Raw genomic sequence first — 16,616 nt, 5'->3', positions numbered from 1 at the left:
AATAATAATAATAATAATAATAATAATAATAATAATAATAATAATAATAATAATAATAATAATAATAATAATAATAATAATAATAATAATAATAATAATAATAATAATAATAATAATAATAATAATAATAATAATAATTATTATTATTATTATTATTATTATTATTATTATTATTATTATTATTATTATTATTATTATTATTATTATTATTATTATTATTATTATTATTATTATTATTATTATTATTAAAAAAAAAAAAGTCAAACAAAATCCAGTGTGCAAAATTTGGCGCCCAAACCTAGAATTTCTATTTGTGAACAATATAGTTGCCTTTAGTGATTTATGAGGGGGTTATTCGAAGAGTGGGGGCGGAGCAGCAGCAAAAGAAGGGCTCGAAATCGAAGGGTCCTCCAATGGATCATTTCTGCAATTTCAAAACCCTTTTCCCTGGCATCCATTCCCCCGAGGTATTAAGCTTTCTATTTTCCTCTCTTAATTGTTTTTTTTTTTTTTAATTAAGCCCTAGTTTCTGCAATTAGACGATTAAGCCCTAGTTTCCCCCAAAAGGGATGCTTTTTCAAGAAATTGATTCGGCCAACTATTGCATTTGTGATCATTAATTCTGATTTTATTTTTTTTATTTTGTGTTGGTCGGGTTGGGGTTGGGTAATTACTAATTAGGGCTAATCAATTTGGTATTTGGCTGCTTTCTGTATTATAATTTTTTTTTAAGGGAGCAAAACCCGAAGTCTTGAAGGATTTGTATGGCCTTCTCGACAAATTTTCTTCGAATGCAAAGTGGAGCTACAAGTTTGCAGCGGCGGGTTCACGTGAATTCGACCTCGAAATTTGTCACTATTGTATCAAACTGACCTTTGCAGATATTAACGAACTCTCTAATGCACTCTTCACACACTTGGAAGAAAAATTTGAACGATTATTCTCAAACTTATGTGCCGACGAGAATCTTCGAGAGAGTATCTCTGATTCAGGTTTCTTCGACGCTGTTGAAGTAGTTAGTTTGCTATTCAAATGTTGTATGGTTGTCTTGACTTTGCTCGAACCCAGCCAAAAACTTATCCTGGAAAAATGGCCGATTTTGTTGAGGATACTCAGAAAGTCGAGTTCACACCACTTAGTTGAGAAAACGGGGGGGAGTAATACTTTTGTCTTTGAGAAATCGGTTATTCGTGGTGAAAATGGCTGCTGCTCTACATCCTCTGTTGAGGGCTTCACTGCTTCCTTACAGTTTTTGGAGCCTTACGATCCTCTCCTTTTTTTCATGTCTACAATTCTTGAGGTCATTTTTCATGTCTACTTTTATTCTTTATTTATTCTTTTTTTATATATAACTATTTAATCAAATTTGAAGTGTTTTGGATGAGATTTGTTTGATGCTACGGTCGTAACAGGGTAAATTACGAAAGACCCCCTAAACATAGATCAAAGTACAAATAACCACCTCCACCTATTCGTAATTACCAAAAACCCCCTAAGGTTTGTTTCCGTCTTTCACCAACCCCTTACAGTGTGACTTTTCACGGATTTTTTTTTATTCCAGGGAATAGGCTTTATACAATTTCAGATATTTTGTTTTATTTCTCACCTATTTAACAGAATTTAGGTATAATATAGGTATAATAGACTGTACACATTTGATGTTAAAAAAAAAACTCGATCAACAGTTAATCAGATGGGGATTTTGGTTATTATGGATAGGTGGGGGTGTTTTTCGTTATTAAGCGTAAGTTCAGGGGGGGTTTTTTATGGGCAGGTATTTGTAGATGAGCTGTTTACGCATGGGCAATTAAGGAATTACTTCCGGATGATTAATTCTGTTGTTCATATCAATGAAACGCTATTCAATTTGCAATCTGCTCACAGTGATATTGAGATGGAAGCAATCTGTAACCATTTTATCATCTCATTTTCCCATAAGCAAGTTTTCGAAGATTTTCTCGATCGACTATTTTCTACGCATGCAATAGAAGAAAAATATCCTTACAGAGCGCCAGCTTTGAGCGTTACGACAGCTGTATCGTTACTTCTTAACCCTATCATGGTTTCTGCTCCGAAATACGTTCAAGCCCATTTGATTTCACTAGTTTCCGAAGCAGTTAATATCAAGAACTTGCAACCGGATCGTAAACTAACCAACTGCTTCCTATCAACCTTCGAAAAATCCGTCGCTTTGTACATGCGACACATGTCTTGTTTGCAAACAGATGGGTATCCGTTTTCGGGCTTCACTTCCGATTCACCGCACGGTATTGCTTACCCACCATTCGAGCTTTACGTAACCCCAGAGACGAAAAATAAGGTCGATCGTCTAATCGCCGATTTGAATCTGGACTTGGACGACAGTTTATTTAGGATGAAATCGGACATGGTGAGTTCTTGCATGAGATTCGCGAAGGAGTGTCAGAACGCTTACGCCCTATCGTGCGAAGACGAGATCTTATCCATCTTAAGCTGCTTGGTCCTCAAAGCCTCTGAAAGCTACGACGACGAAGCTGTACGTCCGATCGAGCGTGCATCTCTGCAGAATATATATCTTCTTGCTTCTGTATTGAAACTAATGAGCATCTCGTTGCTACAAACTATTCGATGCCTTAGAAACGGTGACGAATTACGTCGCCTCAAGACGTTGAAAGACTTGCCCTCGTGCAAGGAGTATAAGTTCATTTTAGGCGCAATCGCGTGTTTCGGTAATTTGGACATCGGTTTGTCGTTACAACAAGATCTATCCAAGGCGATGTCTAGTCATCCTACGAGGCATGTGGATTCGAAGATGATGTTCTTGCATTTCTCGGGACTGATGTCACTAAGCTTTGTCACTGGGCTCGATTGCTTAGTGAAGGCCTGTTTGTTGGCAATTCTTGCTCTGTTGAATTTATTTATTTTCGAGGAGGGTGACCTGTACGCGTTGGAATCTTTAAGTGATGCCAAGAACGGATCTTTTTCGTTTATCGGATTCCATGAGGTAATTTATTATTTTCCCTTTTATCTGAAATTTGTACATGGCATATTTATTTGGATATCAATTGCTCAATTTTTTTTATTTTTTTATTTTATTTTTTTTATTTTTTTTTTTATTTTTTTATGATAATGTAGACTAAGACTGACCGAAACTCCAGCTTTGTGGTCGCGTCGAAGTTCCATAAGATACAGTCTCTTTATTCGAGGTAACTTGTGTTACTTTGCTTCTACTTTCTGTCCTTCTTGTTACTACATTAGAACCTCGATAAATTAATAACCTCGTTTAAATAATAATTTCTGACGGTCCCGAGTCGGTAAAAACGTACTAAATTATTAGCTCCATAATTTAATATTTCGCTAAATTAATAGAATTTTGCCAGTCCCGACTGTATTAATTTATAGAGGTTTAAGTTAACTGTACATAGTATATACTCTTTAAAAGTTGTTTAACATTGATTAGTCAATATAATATGTACTGCTTATCAGTAATCAACTCTTTTGCAGTCTAAAGGAAAATAAATATAACACAAGGGAAACTTTGAGTTCCAGTAGTTTGGATACGGAGCGAGTTGCAGGTTTAGAAGAAGAAATGGAAGAGACAAGCAACGGGGAGGTTTTCTTGAAGTGCGTTTTAAATATGGGAGAAAATAACGATTTTGATGATTTGGCCAGCTTTGTTGAATGCAAACAAGGTAAGGATTACTCATCTTGGTTCAAGAATCGTAAAAAATATCGATGTCGGGTATTGGAGAAAATGGCGGTTCTAAGGTGGAAAAGAAAGAAAAAGACTTGGAAAATGTTAAAAGGTAAGGCAAAAAATTGTTAGGCTACTAGCTAAACACTTCTGTTGCTTCGACAGTTGACCGCGAGTTGAAGATTCAATTGTTTTTTGTAGTTAATATGCACAAATTGCTCAGATGAATATTTTGGTGTAATGTGACTTTCATTTCAAAATTGCCTACGGTGCTAAGATTCGACTCTACGGTTCAGGGCTGATCGACTGCTCGAGCATCGAAATAGTACCTGCTAAAATGTTGATCTTCGTAAAAGTAAGTGAATAAAACATGTATGTGTATATTTATGTGTAACTACTAGTAAAGAAATAAGAATATTTAATATAAAGTTATAAACTAAAATTATAACTAAATTTAAATTCAATTTTAGAAACAAATTAAATTAGACAATTACCTTAGCTTAGAACATCTAATGAATTCTATTTTTCTCATTGACCATGATATAACGAATATTATAATTTATATGAAGACCAATAGATAATTATAATGGTAGTTGATACAACATATATTCATATAGAGTAAACTGCAAATACTACCCCTGTGTTATCTCAAAATAGCGAAAACCCCCCTGTGATAAATAAACTAGCAAAAACCCCCCTGTGAAATTTAGTCAAAGGCAGAATCCCCCCTAGCTGATTTTTTAGACTTGAAATGACAAAATTGTCCCTCAAAATGTATTTATATATATACATATTATATGTATATTTATTCTTTTTAATTTGTTTGTTTCGAAATTAAAAAAAATAGTAAACAACTAAATTGATTCTTTTTTAAATAAAATAATTAAAATATTTATAAAATATAAGAATTTATTAATTGCAAGACTCCATGGGTATTTGTGTCTTTTTATATCAAGTCAACCCTCAAATAGTTCCATAGGGGGGTTTTTGCTATTTAAATAATTTCACAGGGGAGGTTTTTGCTAGTTTATTTATCACAGGGGGGTTTTTGCTATTTCGAGATTACACAGGGGTAGTTTTTGCAGTTTACTCTATTCATATATTGTAAAGCCTAAGACGAAGCAAAGAGAACTAAAGATATTAATAATATATCCAAATCTTACTAATAAAAGTAAGGTTGCTCCTGATAAACTATTGGAATTTAATGGCATCATTGCTTTACAGTATATTTACTGAGGTCTGTTATGGGTGATAAATAAGAAGATTCGTCAAACTTCTACCTCTTAACTGAGATAAGTTAAATATACAACCATATTACATAAAAAAACATAATGTTAAATTAACAAATATAGCAAAAAAATTTAGATGGGGATTATCATCAATACATATAACAAAACTGCCAAAACATCTAAATGAACTGAAACTTGAATTTTACCATTTAAACTGAAGTTTACTTTGTATTAGTTTTACTTTAATCACGTGCATCGCACGGGCCAAAAATTTAGTTGATTAAAAAAATCATGAATAAAAATATAGTAGAAATTACGAATCTAAATATATAGTCATATTTGACAAAGTTAGATTCTAATAAAAAACCATGTAATTATACTTCAAGTAACTTAACTATTTTCAATATGAATTATTATTTTGACTGAAAATCTGTCAGAAAGATTGCACACACAAAAAAAAAAAAAAAAAAACTGACATCCACCTTTCGAGTAAATAGACAAAACACAAACGAATCCAAGGTTTACTGACTTTGATACAAATGAGTAGAATTTAGAGACATATTTATAAAACTCTCGAACGATTTTCTTCCACATCAAAAAGCCTCATATATTGAAACAAAATTCAAAATGGCATGCACTATTTTTGTTGAGTTGGAAGTTGGAAGAGTTGATGCCATATAAAATTTGATGGGGCTATTGAGGCAAACTTTACGTAAAAAGGTGTTATTTTTACGTATATTATTTAACTAATCTCATTTTTAGGATTTTTATTCTCCAATAGTTTCTCAACTTAATACTCGTTTGGTTGTTAAGATAAGATTTAAACTGGGTTACACAGATACGGGAACGGGGACACGGCGACACACGGACATGGACACCGGGAAACTTTTAATAAAAAAAGTAGGACACGGGAACGTGGGGATACGTGTAAATATTGAAAACATAGGGGTCGATTTGTAAATTATTAAAATATTTATTTTACAATTTAAAATTCACATATATATATTTTTTCAAATTCTGTTTCAAGTTTTCAACCTTAAATCAGCAAAAAATTATAGATTAGGAGCTAGCATATGTTGTAGCCATTTTCACATCATACTAAAAATTAAAAAAAACAATCAAATTAAATATAATAAAAAAACGATGTTCAGCTAATCAAAATAAATTATCCAATATTTAGAGCAACTCCAATGGGAGGTACCAAAATAAATCATCAAATACTAAATTGATGCTTGATACATAATAATTTGATACCTCTATAAAATTTAGGGTAAATTACAAACACCCCCCTGAGGTATGGTCAAATTACAAAAATTCCCCTCTTGTTTGGATAATTACATCTACCCCCCTCAACTATGATTTTTTCTTACACCTCCACCCCTATGGTGCCAAATTCAACATAATCATCTAGATTCCGTGAAATGTGCTCTAGTTTGTACTCATTTTGTGTAAAAATACAGTTTTCGATATACCACAAACTGATATATATACAAGTTAAAAATCACATATTCTGATCATCTTGTTTTATAATGTAGAGTTTGAATGGGATAAAACGGGTACAAAATTGATAATATTCCATATAATCTCGAAGATTCCACTAAATTTGAGGAGTTGAGGGGGTGGTTGTAATTATCCAAACAAGAGGGGTGCTTTTGTAATTTGACCATACCTCAGGGGGGTGTTTGTAATTTACCCTAAAATTTATGCATTCCAACCCAAAGTATCAAATAATGTACTATTTTCAAAATAAAATAATTAAACGCCTAATTAAATTAATTCAACTACTTTCTAGTATATTGTTAATGAAAACTAGGAGAAGTTTGTTACGTCAACCCCAAATCTTGTGAATGTATTTGAAAATGGGAGAATACTATGATATATATTATATTGTTATCATATTTATTATACAGCTCGATCTTAAATTCTATGATCTCATCTTACTTTTCTTCAATTTACCATGCATCTAAATCACATTGTTTAACAACTTTCTTGACGGATTCAGATTCGTACTCTGATGATCTTGAAATGCTCATAAGAGCAATTAAAGAACAAGAAGACGAAAGAAAGAGACAACATAGTCATCACCGTGGTTCGGTTCCCGGTCGAAATGTAATTCATCGTGATAGGGTGGAAGGTCACAAGAGACTTTATCGTGATTACTTTTCTAATAATCCTACATATCCTGATGTTTATTTTAGGAGAAGATTTCGTATGAGTCGATTCCTTTTCTGTCAAATTATTTCTGATGTTGAAACACACGACTCATATTTTGTTCAACGAAATGATGCATTAGGAGTCCCCGGTTTATCATCTCTTCCAAAAGTTATTGCTGCATATAGAATATTAGCATATGGAGTTCCTGCTGATTTTCTAGACGACCATATACGCATAGGTGAAAGTACTGCTATTGAAAGCTTACGACATTTTGTAAAAGCAATTATTGCCGTTTTTGGTGAAAAATACTTAAGAGCACCTAACGAGGATGATTTATCTCGATTGCTCCAAATTAATGAGAGATGGGGATTTCCAGGCATGCTTGGGAGTATCGATTGCATGCATTGGATATGGAAAAATTGTCCAACTGCATGGCATGGTATGTATAGTGGTCATTTTCGTACACCGACAATTATATTAGAGGCTGTAGCGTCACAAGATCTTTGGATCTGGCATGCCTTTTTTGGAATGCCATGTTCACTTAACGATATTAATTTTCATTAAAGATCTCCAGTCTTCTCGGCATTGGCCAACGGTCGTGGTCCTACTGTCATTGCAGTCGAGCTTTCTCCTTCTGATTTTTTTTGGGTTTTTCTTGGCACGTTCTTTTGACGATTTCGTACCCAAAGGTCGGTCCTTATTAGCCGATGATTCATCTTGAGCTTCTGGAGAAGTTGGAACACCATCAACAGTGGCAAAAGTAGTCCTTGTTTGCTTATTTTTTTCAAAAGTATCAAGCCATTTCCTCTCGTATTTTAAGAGATCAAGACAATGTTCAAATTTGAATCATCTTCCGTTATTGTTGGCAGCATATAGTTTCCTCGCCTCTTCCAACTATCAAAAAAGAATTTCTCAACGTGAATACATCAAGTTAATTAATATGAATACTAAAATTATATAAATTCGCATTTACCCTTCCATGGTCTGTTTGACCAGATTGATGTCTATGCTCAATTTGATTCAGATAACTAATGAATTTAGAGCATTGTGTGTTAATATCCCCCCAACGATGTTTTACACTTTGCTCGGATCGCCCTCTTTGACCGTCGTTTGTTATAAATCGATCATAAATTCTCGCCCAAAATCTAGAAGATTTTTGGTCACTTCCATGAATAGCATCTTTACTTATATTTAGCCACGACGAAACAATACAAATATACTTCTTCGCGAGAGAAATTTGATGACCTCTTTGATCTAGGTTGAACTTGAACCTTGTTTGTGTCTTCGATATCTATATTTGAGTCGATGGCACAACTTTCTTCATACACCAGCGAGTCGTCATTCAAAAGATCCGTGAAACTTCCATTGTAACCTGAATTCATCTAAAAGAGAGAAGATAATATAATTATAAAGAAAAATCAATACATAAAACATAATAATCTATTTGGATTACAGGTTCACAAAATACTAGAGTTAATGAGCTAGAGAACACTATACTAAAATATTAGAGCAACCAAAGCACCCAAAGATTCATATTAGCAAGAACAATATACAAACATTACAAAATCAATAATCAAATAATTTAACTATGTAGTCAGACCATAAAAAGACAATTTCTTTGTTTAAAATTATATTCCAAAAGAAAACACAATCACAACAAAGATTACCAATCAATTATGGATTTTCGTAAACAATTAAAAAAATTGAAACTTTTGTGTGTGGTGAGGCTAACTTTTTCTTGCAAAACTAGTTCTTCTATTTTTAAATTGCGTATACAGTAGAAAAGGTATTCCTTTGCATCTAGTTTTTATACAGTAGAAAAGTATTTCAATAAATATACGTATCCCTTTTCTTTGGAAATTTGTTGAGATTTATTTTCTTTCCATTAAAATTGCGGTTGAGATTTTTCAGGATTATTTGATACCTTTTTTTTTTGGGGTGCATTTTTGCACCTCATTGAAGCGAAGTATAAAAAAAATAGTACTTTAATACCTCCGTTGGAGAGGATTTTTTTAGATTTGGAGTATCAAAATGGTAGTTTTACCATTTGATACTCCATTTAATTCCCCCGTTGGAGTTGCTCTTAATAAAATATTGCTTTTAAAATAATAATAATAATAATAATAATAATAATAATAATAATAATAATAATAATAATAATAATAATAATAATAATAATAATAATAATAAAATTGAAGGAGCATTTTCCATCACTTCCTACTTTTCAGCCGCCTCATCTTCAGTAAAAAGTACGGCCTCTAATTCTGGTTCATCTAAAGAAAGGTCAGCAATTTCAAGAATTCCAGTATCTTCCATACTTCCAAATTCATCCCCACCAACGTCCCACATCTTTGTCTTTTCATCCTGGTATTGGGAAGTGCCTCTAGACAAAAGACGAAGGTTGGTATGAACGAATACTAAATCCTGTGCTCTTTTAGGAGTTAATCTATTCCTTCTAAATGAATGAATAAAGGAATACGTACTCCAATTCCTTTCGCAACAAGAGGAGGAAGTAGGTTGTCCAAGAACCCTAAATGCCAATCGTTGAAGCAAAGGAGAAGTTGAACCATAGCATGCCCACCACTTTCTAGGCTCAATATCAAATCTACTACCAATAGAATCTGGATCTCCAAATGCCCCACTCTTGAGAGAAAAATTGGCAAATTCATCATTCACCTTTGCATGATCCTCTTCGTTTGTGAACATTCTTTTAAAACACTTAATTCTTTCAGTTGCAACTTCTCCATCCATATGAGGTGGCAATCTACCTTCTCCGTCTCGAAGCCATTTATCACTATAATACCTTAGGGAAAAAACAAGAAAGCGAATAACAAGAAGTCAACAAATAAAGAACACGTTGATATAAAAAAAAAATTAAATATTGATAAAAATAAAAGCTCACTTTGGGTTTAATGAGTGAGCCAAGCAATGAAGAGGGGTATTATTCTTTGCCCAACGATCAACAAGAATCTCATGGACCACATCATAAAAAGCAGAAGATTCAATTAGTTGCTTTCCTTCATGCTCATAAATAGCCTTCTTCAGTTTTTCAATCATGGAGTCCCACATCTCATAAGCTAAATGAAGACATGGCTTGTCTGTATCACAAACTCTAAGCATTTCATAAATCGGGGCAGTAAAAGAAAGAATATAATCAACCTTTTTCCACCAATCTTCATTCACCACCGTATCGCGAACAAATCTAGCTTTCCCTTGGTCATCTTCTCGGTATTGTGCCCATTGTTCACTGAAAACCATTAACCCTAAAGCACGTTTAATAAGCTTGAATCTCTTAAGCATGACAACAACAGAAGCAAAACGAGTGTCGGCAACTGAAAGCAACTTCAAATGACTAAACCGATAGAAAATAGTTAGCCTCATGTTATGGTTCATTATAAAATTCTTGATTTGCATAGTATCTGCATGAACAATACTTATCCAACTACACAAGTCATATGTAACTTGATTAGCTTCTGCATTTCTAGCTGCACAAATATTTTTCAAAGCAAGATTGAGAGTATGAACAATACAAGGAGTCCAATAAATATTAGGAAACATGCCTTCAATAATTTCTCCAGCGGCCTTACAATTTCTAGCATTATCAGTAATAACTTGAACAACCTTTTCATGTCCAACCTCGTCGATTACTTCTTTCAACAGCTTTGCAATAAATTGTTTATCTTTTATCTCACCAGAACAATCCACGGCTTTGACAAACATAGGACCAGACTCAGAAAAAACCATAATATTAATCAAAGGTCTCCTCTGTGGGTCACTCCAACCATCACTCACAATACTAACACCTTTTTCGAACCAAGTGCTCTTAATAGGTTCCAACAACCTCTCCACTTGTGCCTTTTCTTGCTGGAGCAATGTGGTTCTCAATTTATTGAAGCTGGGAGGAACATAACCACCCAATGAATGATTAGCAGCAAATACAAAAGAGCTCAGAAAATAAGGATTATTAGCAAGATTAAAAGGTATGCCCCCAGTATAAAACATCCTAGCAATTTCTGCATCCAATTGATCTCTAGTTTGTAAATCAAAAGCTCTAACAATAGGTGAGTCGTCTGCTCGTCTCTTCTTCAAATTCAAAAGATTTGAATCACCTGCTTCACCAGGCAATGGATTCATCGTAGTTTTCGGTAAAGAAACTTTCTTAGGTTGTGAATTTAGAATTTTTTGTGTTACATCTTCTTCCATCTTCTTCATTTCAGAAATATCATCCTTGCCAACACTCGTGCATCCTGCAATCCCTTGCTTCTTAATATTTAAGAGATGAGCCCTAACCCTGGTGTAACTTCCTTGTTTTTCTTGATGACAGAAACTACAAACCCATTTACAATTACCACCACCGTCCCCTAATTTTCCGATTTTAGTGACATATTTCCACAGAACATTATTCTCTTCGTCTCTACTTCTAATATGATCCATAGTTAAATAAAAAAAAACACAAAAAACCAAAAAAAAAAAAAAAACAAACAGATAAGAGAATATGATATAATATTATTGTTGTATAGCCTGTAAGGGCATCTGTAGTGAAACCCCTATAAAATACTCCCCAAACAGTGGGATTCACATGCCACCTACTCAATTTACTATCTCCCTAAAAGAGAGACTCACATTTAACACTCCAAAAAAAGTTTTTCTAGTGGTACATTTAAAACTCCCTAAAAATTTGTCCAAATATCTTAAATAATAATAAAATATTAAGAAAGTAAATATAATAATGTAATTAAATTTGAATCTTTGTATTTAATTAAATTAACTTCGTATTAGATTACATTAATTAAATATTAGTCACCATTTTTATTACGTTGTAATATGTATTATTTTATTTTGTTTGTATATATATTTATATCGATAAAATAATACAAAACATTCAACAAACATAAATGAAATAAAATTAACAAAAATACATAATAGATTGCGATAAATTGAAGAATCTATGTAAAATTAACAAAAATACTAGTCACCATACATAATATTTTGTGGAATATCTATGGGGAAGAAGATGTATGAATATCTATTGCTTATGAGTATTTCTAATTGTAGTTGTGATTTAATGTTCTTTTATTTTCACATTGTTCGTATTATATTTTATATCGTGATCTAATTTAGTAAAATTTAATTTCATGAAAATTTATTTTGACATTTCTTATAATAAAAGTGATGAATATGAAACATATGTGGAACAATCAAATAAATTAAAATTAACGGTTACGAAATTTAAATTTAACTGTAAAATAAATATTTCTTGTATTATTATAGTGAAATTGAATTATTAAAATTAAAATATAATTTTTTTTACCATATTAATGTATTTAAATATAATATTTCTTTTAATATAAATATTAAAATCAATGAAATGTAAATTTGTAATTTCTAAGAAATATATAATAACTAAATAATTATTAGAATTAATTATTACTTCTTAAAAAGCAAAAAAAAAAAAGAAAAAAAAGAATTTTTTTTTTAAAGTCATATTGGTTTGGCACTTATTTCAAAAATACATTAAAATATCAAAAGGGCTCCACATACACTCCTCAATCATGGATTAACTGTGGGCACTTCAATTGGGAGTCCCATGCCACATGGCACATTTAGGGAGGCTAGGGGAAAGCACTAGAGGAGATAAAATTAACAAAGACTCCCAATATTTTAAAATTCTGACAAAAATACCAAATTGGGAGTAGCACTACAGATGCCCTAATCATATATAAAAGAAAAAAGCAAAAAGTAAAAACTAATATATAATATATTAGTTTATGGCTTTCTGCAAAGAAAGAAATTACGGCTAGGGTACAGCCTATAATAAAAAAGGTAAAATAGGTTTTGACTTTTGAGTTTTGCCTTTTGGGCTTTTCAAAAAAGGCTGCGAATTTTTTTTCCTCTTTGACACGCTTATCAATTTTGGATACGCGTGTCCAATTATTTCATAATTACTGACACGGCCCCCAAGCGTATTATACGCGTATTCGGGCGTTTCGTGTCGGAAACGTGTCCGACACGTGGACACTTCTCATATTAGGCGTATCTGTGTAACAGAGCATTTAGATAATTTAATAAAACCCAATTATATTATTTGAGTTTTGATGATCCAATAATAAAATGGGATTTTTGTGCATAGGTCCCTAAACAAGCATCTGTATTTTTCTACGTTTAGGGGTTATATCCCTTTCACTAATAAGCACATCCCTTTAATATTTATTATAAATAAAGGAAACATTCATGTGTATGACAATATTACCCCCAACCCTTTATACCCAATTCTTAATTGTAACCTCAATTTAATCAATTTTGTCCACAAAAATCCAATTTTGACCGCAAAACTCAAATTTTGACTTTTTTTCCTTTTTTTTTGCCGCCGGTTGACCAGCGGTCAAAGCCGGTCTCCGGCGTTGACTTTTCGATTTTACTTTTTTTTCTTCGGGATTTTTTCGCCGGTTTCCGGCGTTGATTTTTTTTTTGGTCTGTTTTTTCCGCCGCCGGATTCCGGCGTTGACTTTTTTTCTTTTTTCTTTTTTTTTTCTGGTCTGTTTTTTTCCGGCGCCGGATAACGGCGTTGAATTTTTTTTTTTTTTTTTTTTTTTTACGTCCGCCGCTAAACGTTGACCGTAATTGTGCTATCACTGATAGTAAATTAACGTAATTATACTGTCAATGACAGTACATTAACGTAATTATACTGCCACTGACAATACATTTATATAGTTGTTCTGTTGTTGACAGTAAATTAACGTAATATTATTATTATTTTTTGTTATTTTTTTTTTAATTTTGTTTAATTTGTTGACAAGTCAACGTAATTATATTACTGTCGTTGACAGTAAAATAACTGTGAACACAATAATATTACTGTCAACCACGTCAATATTATTATTTTTTGGGTTTTTTGTTTTGTTTGAGTTATTCACGGAGTAACGTAATAATATTAATTATTGTAATATTACTGTAAACACAATAATATTACTGTGGTTGACGGTAATATTACTGTTTTTATAGTAATATTATTGTCGACCACATCAATATTATTATTTTGTTTGGATTTTTTTATTTGTTTGAGTTATTCACGGAGTAACGTGATAATATTACTGTATATTATTGTAATGTTATTGTGGTTGACGGTAATATTATTGTTGTTATAGTATTACTGTCACTCACAGTAATATTAATTCTTTCGGCTTTTTACTATGTTTACATTTGTTGAACGGTCAACATAGTAATATTACTCTATTACACAATAATAATGAGTTTTGTTGTGTTAATATTACTGTGCTAGAGATTAATATAGCAATATTACTGTGATTAACAGTAATATAATTAATATTACTATCAATCACAGCAATATTGATGTTTAAACGAAAAAGAAAAAAAGTTGGTTACAGAAAGAAAGAGAAAAAAAGAATTTCTTTTTTGAAAAAGTCAACGACGGAAACCGATGGCGGAAAAATCAGGAGAAGAAAAAAAAAAGCCAATGCCGGAGACCGGCGGTCAACGGCGGTGACGGACGAATTTGTCCATAAAAATGTGTTTTGGGTCAAAATTGAATAATTTGTGAAATTTGGGGCCAAATTGAGGTTGAATTAAATTAAAAGATGAAATTGGAGCATATTAAAGTATGAGAAGCTATTTTAATCTTTTACAAAAATCTGGACCATGTGTGGACTTTTTTGTAAAGGAGTTTATTGTCTTGATCTCTTTATGAATAAGTACACATTGATGGGCTTATTTTTAAAGATCCCTAATAAAATATGCCTAAAAAACAAGATAAGCCATAATAACATAATATTTACGGGTCGACCAGACAAGTTATTTGAGGATACCAAATATCAAACAAAGTCCTATTATTTAGTTGATTATGGCTAATCTCTACAACCAAGGGAGACCTTAATAGATTAGATTTTTGACCAAATTGCATATAACCCAAGGAGGGGTCGTATATGCATTAACCTCCATTTTCACATTAACCTCGAACAATATATCACATTAACCTCTATTTTCACAATTTAGAAAAAAAAAAAAAAATCTTCCTAACATAATTTTTTTATGAATTTTTTTTTTCAGCTAATTTTTCGCGTTGACTTTTTTCTTTTGATTTTTTTTTAAATTTGTTTTTTCCCCTAAATTACTGTGTTAACAACAATATTACTGTTTAAGACAATAATATTGAAGGCCAAATCAATAATATTGATACTAACACAATAATAATATTAATATTACTAATAGTAATATTACTATTAGTAGGACGGTAATATTGCCAAGACGATAAAATTAAATAATACATTAATATTATTGTGTTAACAACAATATTACTGTCTTTGACAACAATGTTACTATATGAGATAGTAATATTGTAGGTCAAGTCGATAATATTAATGAAAATAGTTTTTTGAAAAGAAAAAAGTAAAAAAAAAAAATTAATTGTTGTAAACTGGCGGTCAACGGCGGTTGACATGATGGAAAAAAATTCAAAAAAAAAAAAAATCAACTCCGACGGTCAAAATTGTTTCATTGGTGAAATTGTGGCTAAATTGGGGTTTAAATTATGAAATTAGAATTGAATTAGTATCCCAAGGAGTTGAGTCAATTTTAGTATATATAAAAGATTTTTTTCTTATAAGAAATACATTTAAATGAAGTGGATATATTTGCAAGACGAAAAAAGGAAAGTCCCTTTTTTAATTAAGTTTCCTTGTGATGGATTTTTTTTGCAATTTGCCCATAATAGTTTTTACTTACATGGACATGTATATGTGACATTACTATTGGAAGCTTTGCATGCATCGTTGAGGATAACAAAAATTGGTCGTTTTTCTGGGATTGGGATGAATAAGTTAAAGACGACAGCTGCCTAATAGTACTGGAAAAGAAATGTTCATAAATCAAGGTTTCGTCGAGCAAGGTACGGAGTTGTTTGAATATGAAGGTAAAGCAATTGACGGAAATTACAAAGTTTTGATAGATTGTACCTATTCTACTATATTTGCAAATTTATGTATCATGATAATACGAATGCCTTCGTTAACATCAAATTTATTGATCACAATCTGCAGGCTGATGTTGTTGGCGATGGCACGAAGAAATATATATCTAACCATCATATCTTTTGCTTGGTGTATTTGCAGCTGCAAACAATATCACATTCATTATATGACACTACATCAAATTAAATAAATAAACTTAGAATTATTTATAGAATCTACGAAAAATAATTAAAGTGAAATGAAAGCAAAGATAATTTACTACAAAGAGAAAAAAGAAAAAAAATCGTTATCTAATCTACGGTACAATAAAACACATAAATAATGATCATATTGATATATAGCTTGATCACTTGAATATATAATTTTTGTTTTTGAGATTTTGTTTCGGATTGGTAATCAGGGGCCTTAATTGATTTTTCACTTAACTAAATAGGTAGATATTTGGAATATATATTATAATATTATGGTTGTGTAAATGTGTCGAACATGATGTATAAGTAAAAATATAAAGAAAATTAACACGATACGTGCACAAGTCTAGTACGTGTAAAAGTATATACAACGCTTTGTTTT

At 31.7% G+C, this 16,616-nt stretch overlaps 2 protein-coding genes across 3 annotated transcripts; one reads left to right on the top strand and one right to left on the bottom strand.

The window, feature by feature from the left end:
- The first annotated feature begins 313 nt into the window (after window positions 1-313).
- LOC105949727 (uncharacterized) lies at window positions 314-3,933 on the top strand. 2 transcript variants are annotated; one of them, XM_088824095.1, is made up of 5 exons: window positions 314-467; window positions 734-1,300; window positions 1,775-2,983; window positions 3,115-3,185; window positions 3,484-3,933. In XM_088824095.1, the coding sequence occupies exons 1-5, from the start codon at window positions 414-416 to the stop codon at window positions 3,803-3,805; spliced, it is 2,223 nt and encodes a 740-aa protein (XP_088680221.1). In that variant the 5' UTR covers window positions 314-413; the 3' UTR covers window positions 3,806-3,933. The 2 variants fall into 2 exon arrangements, with proteins under 2 accessions (XP_088680221.1, XP_088680222.1); XM_088824096.1 differs by having other exon boundaries at window positions 336-467; window positions 882-1,300.
- A 5,323-nt stretch (window positions 3,934-9,256) lies between these two features.
- Window positions 9,257-11,490, bottom strand: LOC148767533 (putative transcriptional regulator tpeD). Its single transcript, XM_088824656.1, has 2 exons — window positions 9,959-11,490; window positions 9,257-9,859 (listed from the first exon to the last, which is right to left on the bottom strand). Exons 1-2 carry the CDS (start codon window positions 11,488-11,490, stop codon window positions 9,274-9,276), a joined length of 2,118 nt encoding a protein of 705 aa, XP_088680782.1. The 3' UTR covers window positions 9,257-9,273.
- Between the last annotated feature and the right edge of the window lie 5,126 nt (window positions 11,491-16,616).

This window comes from Erythranthe guttata, chromosome 10, assembly GCF_056151865.1.
Source record: "Erythranthe guttata isolate IM_541 chromosome 10, IM_541, whole genome shotgun sequence".
NCBI lineage: Eukaryota > Viridiplantae > Streptophyta > Magnoliopsida > Lamiales > Phrymaceae > Erythranthe > Erythranthe guttata.
Note: the sequence above shows the minus strand (reverse complement) of the source record. Positions and strands in the feature narration are given on the sequence as shown.

Bases quoted from the DNA above. Each gene is read 5' to 3' on its own strand.
- LOC105949727 (XM_088824095.1), top strand. From the start codon at position 414: ATGGATCATTTCTGCAATTTCAAAACCCTTTTCCCTGGCATCCATTCC. The intron at 468-733 runs GTATTAAGCTTT...TTTTTTTTTAAG, and splicing joins CTGGCATCCATTCCCCCGAG to GGAGCAAAACCCGAAGTCTT. The intron at 2,984-3,114 runs GTAATTTATTAT...ATGATAATGTAG, and splicing joins CGTTTATCGGATTCCATGAG to ACTAAGACTGACCGAAACTC.
- LOC148767533 (XM_088824656.1), bottom strand. From the start codon at position 11,490: ATGGATCATATTAGAAGTAGAGACGAAGAGAATAATGTTCTGTGGAAA. The intron at 9,860-9,958 runs GTGAGCTTTTAT...TTTTTCCCTAAG, and splicing joins GCTCACTCATTAAACCCAAA to GTATTATAGTGATAAATGGC.